At 39.1% G+C, this 8,888-nt stretch overlaps 1 protein-coding gene across 1 annotated transcript; it reads right to left on the reverse strand.

Moving 5' to 3' along the window:
- Positions 1 to 1,581: 1,581 nt before the first annotated feature.
- Positions 1,582 to 8,887, reverse strand: LOC124119042 (transmembrane protein 179-like). The gene is made up of 4 exons (XM_046481434.2): positions 8,523 to 8,887; positions 7,977 to 8,114; positions 5,859 to 5,952; positions 1,582 to 4,660 (listed from the first exon to the last, which is right to left on the reverse strand). Exons 1-4 carry the CDS (start codon positions 8,819 to 8,821, stop codon positions 4,499 to 4,501), a joined length of 693 nt encoding a protein of 230 aa, XP_046337390.1. The 5' UTR covers positions 8,822 to 8,887; the 3' UTR covers positions 1,582 to 4,498.
- Between the last annotated feature and the right edge of the window lies 1 nt (position 8,888).

Genomic DNA, 8,888 nt, shown 5'->3' on the forward strand with positions numbered 1-8,888 from the left:
ATGGGGTATATTTCAAACAAGGGTAGAGGACAATATACTTCACCTTGCTGTACATCTCTTGACTGAAATAGGTTATAGAATCTACAACAAAACGCCACCTCAATTGTAATAGAATATTTTTTTATCCTAAGTACTTGTCCTTGATCAAGTTCCAAATGCTAATCAGACGTCACAAAATTCTTAGTAAAAAGCTAAACATTTTTAAAGAAATCTTGCCCAAATGAAGACACTGTCTCAGGGTTAGAAATTGGCACTAGTCCTGTAGTCCTTGCCAAACTGTCCAATGGTAAAGGTATCATAAGGACTAGTAGAAAATTGCCATTCTTAAGGGTTTTGCTATATGTTATCATTATAAGGACTAGTGGACGAAAACTGTTAGTTTCTAACGCTGTGTCTGCATCTAAATATCCCATAAAGCAGAGACGATAGCTTGATTCAGTGTTCAAAATGAGGTGAGGTGAAATGGGGTTTAACATCACGTTAAAGAAATTTCACTTTTATTACTTGCCCGTGAAGAGATCACCTGTTTAATAAACATACAGCTTTATTACACATTGTGTAATACCAAAACGTGTGCTTATGTACTCTCGGAACACGCTTCACGAACAAATATTGAAAGCTCTCAACATCCCTTGGCGTATTCAACGACGTGTGTGGAGATGATAGATCACTGGGAGGAGCTTGTGCACACTCGATGACCCCAGCAACCTTGTTGCTAGGCTGACGTCACATGGCATTGTTTCGCCGATGGATCTTGCAACAAAATTCAACAAATTACGTCATCGGGTATTGTGACGTGATTGTAAACTTTGAGGTGCAAGGCCCCGTTCCACAAGGCGATCGTACTCTAGCGCAACGACAGTCGTTAGTCTAAGTTAAATTATGTGAGTTGTGATAGCCTTAGCACTACGATAATTTTGTAGGACGAACGCCTGAATTCTAAAGGTGGACCATTGTATGATATTAAATTCATACGTTTCAACTTTTGACGTGTTTGAAGTATTATTCTGTTAAACTCAATTGGATTATGCCTTGGATCGTGTAGGTGTCAGCCTATTTACACTCAACAGTATAATTCTAAAAACATTATAAATTACAAGTAATAAATAAAATACTTAACTCGCTCTCGTGTAAAACCAATTTTATGAAACCCGTGAATAGTTGTGGTATCTGACTCGCTTTCGCTCGTCAGATACCAGAACTATTCACTCGTTTCATAAAATTGGTATTACACAGGAGCTCGTTTAGTATTCTATATGTATACCCTTGTGCACTCCAACATTATACTACCTTGGAGCTGGCCAGCATTATCCCCTTAATGCCACGTACCAGGCAGGGAAACAGCAAGCAAGTCTTTTTGTATGATTGGGCTAGGGGATCGGACCACCAACCTTTCGCTCTCCAGGCAGATGCTCTGTTAGTCTCCATGAAAGCCTTGAGACACTTCTCACTACACTTTTACCATAAGGTAGATGAGTGGACTTGTGCTAATAAAAACTATTTTCTAACTCTGCAGAATGTGGCATCACATCTGATGCCATCTTATTTCACCTAGAAATCAATTTTCTAACATCAATGAAGTACATAGATACACTTTATTTGTTCATATACTTTTCAGTTTGACATGAAAACTGACAACATAATTTGAGACATAAATATTTTCCTATTATGGAAGACCATACATCATGCAACAGGCAAGAAGCCATCTACTGCGATGACTCCTGGAATGATGGGTGAACACATGCAGCTTGAAGCAAATGCAGATCTAATGGTGCAGTTGGGCAAGGAGTCAATATCGGAGACCTGCAAAGTTTAGTTAAGTGGAACACTTTCATTGCTCAGTAGGTCAGTGAGGGTTGTTCAGTGACACTATAGTTCAGATATGTGACCCACCAGGAGAAAAGGGACCTTAAGGGTGCTAGGATACAATTGTATCAAAGTCATTTGACGTCAACTTACTTCAGTGAAAATCGATATGTGTGATGTCATGTATCTCTGTAATAAATATGAATTGAAACTTGTTTTTTGTATTTTTGTGTTCCAAAGATGCTGTAGTTTTAAAAATATGATGAAAAGTCAAAATGTGATTTTTTCACCAATAAGGTCCCTTATTTCATGGTTGGTCACATAATTATATCAAAGTGTCAGCTTGATGCGGGAAGATAGCCGAAGGTGGTGTAGGTCACATAGACATTTACCACTGTGGTGGAACCCCTAAGCTTGGGTATGGTGCTGAGTGCTGACAGACATTGCCCCTTCAGTGATACTGTCAATAAGCCTACATCAATTTAGTTACTTTATCTCAATATTTACATGTCGTCTTCGGCTCACTGTAGAAGATTTGACCTGAAGCAAAATACTAAGTTTGTCTCAGAAAAAAACCCATTCCTGATATGATTTGAACATGTATAGAATGAGTACTCCGCAACATTTAGGGGTCACAATAAACATATTTCATTCTTCCTATATTATAAATATGCCATCTCCATATAAGTAACATTTCATAACTCATGCAGTATTCATAGTCTACAAATATCAACATATCACCTCTTAAGAAACAAAATATTGCATGAATTGAGAAATGATTAAAACAATGTACTACAGTGAAATACAGGGAAGCAATTATTCACAAGCCACTTCATGGAACTGCATAGTCTGTCCCCCAGACCCTAGAGAATATATAAAAAAAGGAGTCCAACTCAAGTCTAGATTGCCTCAGGTGAAATTAAGTATTGTTCTGGGCTCCATTTGAATTTTACTTTTTATTTTGTGTACCGTATATGACCGCGAATAAGACGAAATTTGAGGACCAGAAAAAAGATTCTGTAGAAAGGGGTCGGCTTATCCACGGGATACACTTTCATGATAATATTTTTCAGATCGTGATCTGTCAGAAACATCACCTGAATGACGGCATATAGATTTTTAAATGAGGTAACTTTATTTCTGGGACTAAATGTTTGTCTTGGAACTGTACTGTGTCAAGATCATGTCCTCCATCAACAGACAATAGTTGTAATGTGTGGGGAAATAAAGGATCATGTCCATATTAATATGATTGGCCCACAGTTAATGGTCTAATTTCAATGCTAACATATGATCATATCATGTATATCTGGACTCTGAATAAAAGAAATGTGTGTACGTATTACACAACAAAATTAAAGTTGTTCTAACAAGTATAAAATCACTGATCATACTGATAAATAATGAATGTGGTATCATTCATACCCAATTAAAAGTCCACAAAAATACCCATGTCTAATCTCTATTAACAATGTATTTTTAAACTAATCAGATTGCTGCAAATGTTTCCATTTATTTTAGGCTAAACAAAATAATAGTCATGGTTCTCAAACCTGCATCGTCATAAAGTCTGCGGAACGTTTTGTTTTTATTTCCATTTTTTAAAAAACATATAAATCCTAATACTTCAAAACAACGCGGTTACTTCCCTTTACATGTGCACTGCTTTACTGTGCATCTCGTGTTATGGTCATGGCGGCAATAGGAGTTTGTATTCTTGTTCATGTAGGGAGGCTCTTTCCCAGGTTGATGGTACACAACTATTTGGTTACATACTAGTTTGAAAAAGCCAAAAATAAACAAAACACCACCCACCCGCCTGCCCTATATTTTCAACAGTCATTGCCTGAGAACCAATTCTTTTATCTTTCTTAAGCCTTACAATGTCAGTTAATGCCCAAGTCAGCAGTATTCCAACTATATAACAGCTGTCTGAAATAATCCAGTCAGGACCAGGCAAACCTGGAACTGAACACATGAGCAAGCTCTCTGAGCTTCTGTCCAGCTGGTTCCACAGTAATACAACAAAGAAGAAACATTTATTGTCAGGGTATTTTTGAGAAATAATACCGGAAGGTATTAATTCATATGGTCCCTTGCTTCAGAGATATATATCGATATATTGTGAGCATCATATTCCTGTCTGGGTACTTTGTGAACGTTCAAAGTCTCCTTCCTGTTTTTCCTTCTATTGAACAGCACTATACACCACAGTGTACACCAAATGCCTCGCATTGAAACATGGTAACATCTCTAACACAGGTAAGAAACATACAGGTAAAACAAGTAACACCGCAAAATGTCATAGCATTCATAAATCTGGATATTGTCATGTTTGATTTTGGTGTACAGCAAAGTAGGGATAGACATGGCCACTAGTCAGTTCGCCTGATTCTATGGTGAAAATCTATGTACTAGTGGTTTTCTGAAAGAATCTAGTCATTTTACAGAAATCGGGAGTCCAAAATGAGCATTGGCTAGTTGGAAGCTAGTTGGAAATGTCTACCCCTGCAAAGTGGTGTGAACTCATGTGCTGAGAAAATACACAATTTTGTTCCTTCATATAGACATCCAAATTTTGTCAGCAAGTTATTGGGCACAGAAATCCTCCTCCTTAATGGAGAGTTCCATGCCCAGTGTACATAGCACCATGACAGATGAAGACAGCTACCACCTGAATGTGTCATCCAAATCACATTGGCTCTGTTGCTGGGTGTCCAACACGCTGGAGCAGACGTTCACGTTCTCGGTTCATGCTTGTGAGGAACGCTTCCTGTCTGTGAAAGCGGTACAGCTTAATGACTGACAGAAATGACAGAACTAACCAACAGATCCACGTTGCCCACAGACCGAACTAGAACACAAAAATACAGACTGTATAGGTACAGTATAACATATTAACTCATATTTTTGGGGTAAAAGGTAAGGAAAATATATCATGATATGTATATCATTTAAGGGCAAGTAAAGTAAAAAATATGACAAAAAAGTTTTGGACACGGTAATCAAATGGATGAGCACACAGAAAAAAGTTGAATGTATTAAAAAATCTAAGGCAGAAGCAGACAGACTGTGCATCGGCCCAATCGTCATGATAGTTGAAATTGCGCAGTGTCAATCACCGGAAACCCATTTTTACCCCAGGAAGAGGAATCCCCTCAGTGGCTGAATTTTTTGTTTATGGGGACAATTTTGCCTATCTTTTTCACGCTATATTTGTTTTTCAAATTTAATTTTGGTCCAGCATTTGTGATTAAGTAGGCCCTAAAGAAATAAAAACTGGAAAGTTGCCATGTTGCCTTTACGTACTTGCCCTCTCAGAGCAACAAACGTCATTTTAAAGGGAAAGAACCTATGAGCATAATGAGTTCAGTGAGGAGGGCCAACCCTCAAAACTGAGGGGTGGATTGGAGTGTGGTGGTTCCCAGTATGGTGTAATGGGGACTATGTTTTCAAATTGACTGCCACGGCAACCATTTTAAAAATTGAATCAGTATTCTACAAGGGTGATCAAGAGGAGTGGTACACAATCTTTTTTTCAGACCTGACTCGTGTCCTTCTTGTGGCACACAATTTGAGTAGTGTGCAACCCCCTCACTCACTCACTCACTCACTCACTCCTATTATGAACACCAAAACCATATCCTACTGACTTTAGGTCCTGAATGCATTCAGACAAATCATTGAACATAACACATAACAGTCTTCACATCAATAGCGGTAGAATGAGTTGATTTTATGAGTAAACACATAAATATAAGGCTTAACAAAATACAATAATTGATTCTCATACAAACTCCTATTGGCGCCATGACCATAGCACGAGATGCACAGTAAAGCAGTGCATACGTAAAGGGAAGTAACTGTGTGCTATAATGGATTGCATTGTTTTTATGGATTAGAATTTTTTTTTTAATTTCAAAATGGACGAAACATGCGGTGGACTTTATGGTGGTGCGGGCAGTGCCTGAGAACCAAGACTATTATTTCTTTTAGCCAAATGCGACTTCTTCGAAGTTTTTTGCCATCCCTTATCAGTCCCCATTTCTTACCTGCGACATTTCCATCTCTGTGTAGTAGTTGTTTGTATTGATCTGTAGCCCCGAGGTGAACACAATCCTGCCATCATACTGTCCATTTTCACATCTGAAGGACGCACACACAATACTGAATTACATTAAGTGTGAAGATTAAGTGAGTATATGGTCACAGTCAGCAATATTCCAGCTATGTCACAAATGCGAGTAAGTAATTGAGGCCTACCTCCAGAAATCAGCATAAAAAATATCACAGACACATGGCCAAACAACAAAAAAGCCCTGTCATGTCAAAATCAACACAGTACAGAGTTCATATGAAAGTCACTCATGAAGATCCGGGGTAGAATAGGTCTTCAGCAACCCATGCTTGCCGTAAAAAGTGACATGCTTGTTGTAAGAGGTGACCAATGGGATCGGGTGGTGAGGCTCACTGACTTGGTTGATACATGTCATCGTATACCAATTGTGTGGATCGATGCTCATGATGTCAATCACTGGATTGACTGGTCCAGACTTGATTAGTTACAGACCGCCATCATATAGCTTGAATATTGCTGAGTGCAGCGCTAAACAACAAACAAACAAATCATCTGAAAGTTGAAGAAAACTCCAGTCAATGCTTATTTTCATCTAAGATCTGCAATGTGTGGATCTCTGTCTAAACATAGCTGGAAAATGTTTGTGTTCACATAGTCATGTATTGTTACCAGTTACGTCATTATCATTTTACAGTCACTCCTTGACACCTTGGGCATTCCATCTTGCTATTTGCTGTTCTACTTTACAATGAAGTTAGATGTGAGGTGAAATGGGGTTTAACGTCGCTACCAAGATTATTGCACTTATTTAGCGATGTGCATGCACGTGTGTGTGTGGCTGCTTGTACTAGACCGGACTGATGCCGATTTATAGTGCCAGCTCACTGAGATACCATGCCGCAGTTTAACATGAATACCCCACTCAGACACAGTATACTGACTCCGAGCCAACCAGTCAGGTTTTAGCCCCTTAATGCCAAGCGCCAGACAGGGTAACAACAAGTACCATCTTTTAACGTCTTTTGGTATGATGCGGTCGGGGATCGAACTCCGGACCTTCCGCTCTCTGGGCAGACGCTCTACCACTGGACCACGGAGGCGGTCCAATAAAGTTAGAGCCACCCCATGTCGTGTAGCCCTGTCTATTGTCATAAGGTCATAAAGGGCCTACCCTTATTATCACGTCTTAGTGGGATATTTGCTTGTTGTTTAACGTAGCACTCAGTATTATTCCAGCTATATGACAGTAGTCTGTAAATAATTGAGTCTGGACCTACAATCTAGGGATTGATATCATGAGCATTTTCCACGCAATTGGGATACGATGACATGCATCAACCAAGTCAGCGAGCCTGACCACACGATTCTGTTAGTCGCCTCTTATGACAAGCATAATCGCATGCATGGGTTGCTGAAGACCAATTCTAAATCAGATCTCTATAGGGTAGTTTCATCATTCATATATACTTTACATAAATAGTACATGAATTTTTTTTTATTGGGCATTTTTTAGGCATGGGCATGTTTCAAAACCAAACATGATTTCTAGAATCATTGCAGTCATTTATAGTACTCAGTGATCATACAAGGGTAACTGTAAGTTGAGTTGAGAAGGCATCAGTTCCAGGGACAACTGGTACATGTGATTTTTTACACATAAAATGCCAGTTGCACTCCACTCGGAAATGTCATAGCACTACCTTCAGATGTTAATTACCCATGTCCCTCTTACAGTACCCCCTCCACATGCTTTTCCATCACAAAATCACTGAGAGATGTTTCAAAACATCCCACCATTGTAAGATGTGAACAGGGAGAGCAACAGCAGCTGAAATTTGCCATCACCCGCATCTTCCTGATATAATATGATTTGTCTTAACCATGGCAACATAGAAATTGTTATTCTTTGTGAGGCATGTGGCACAGATGATAGCAAATTTATAGTCTGGGGTTTATCATCTTCTGGGAAAGTTGTAGCGTTGGTACTTGGGTCCTAGTACCTTTTCTGCCCCAAAATATCCACAGTCTCTAATTTTGATATGATTTAATGGCTTTGTCAGCACACCTTTTCTGGCTAATGTGAGTGACTTACTGCTCTATCTGAGATACTGGATTGGTGATGAGCGAGCACCACTCCCTGAAGCCCACACTTGCTGTGAGAGCTGTTGCAAACAGCACCACTGTCATCACAAGTGTCACAGCACAGGTAACAAATGCATCTAGCCAGGAACTGGAAAACATACAAAAAAGGATTTTCAGACCACAAGTTTAGGATAAGATCAGATAAAAGGAGCCTTATGAAATTTGCACTTTCAGGAGAGAAGATATGGCAATGAATGAAAAATATTTCCGGTGAACAATCCATATGTAGGCTATCTGATAGTAGAAATGAGTGTCTACCTTTACAAATCCCTTCATTTAGTTACACAACAAATAGATCTAGTATTAAATAAATTGGCACACAAATCTGATTCATCTATGAATTTTCAGTAGAACCGCAGTATTGTTCTGTTGTTGTAGTAGGCTTGGGATTATGACAGACCCTTCCTTTGATTTACCGTCTGCAGAACAGATTAGGCCTAGTACCATAGAAGATAATGTTTCTAATATTTCAGGAATTGTTAGCTCAATATTTTACCTGTCAATCCCTCTACACAAGTACCGTGACTGCCAGACCATGTAGAATATTGACAGGACCAACACAGCAACTCCAACAAAAATAGTAAAATTGCATGCACTATTTGGGCCCCACACAATGTTTAGTTTCACTTGAGAAATGCTCGACTGTGGAATCCATAAACCTGAACTATAGAGTAAACAGTTGCCACTGAATTCGTTCACATTTGACCAAACGGGGACAAATATGAAGAAAGAGAAAATAAAGGACAAGAGAAACGCTGTCACTTGAGACAACACGAAAATATTTCCAAGTCCCATTTCTGGAGACGATATAAACACTGTCAAAGGGGAGTGAACTCGATCGGAAGTCTCGTGACCATGAGTT

The sequence above is a fragment of the Haliotis rufescens genome, unplaced genomic scaffold (genome assembly GCF_023055435.1).
Source record: "Haliotis rufescens isolate VD_foot unplaced genomic scaffold, xgHalRufe1.0.p SCAF_3, whole genome shotgun sequence".
Taxonomy (NCBI): domain Eukaryota; kingdom Metazoa; phylum Mollusca; class Gastropoda; order Lepetellida; family Haliotidae; genus Haliotis; species Haliotis rufescens.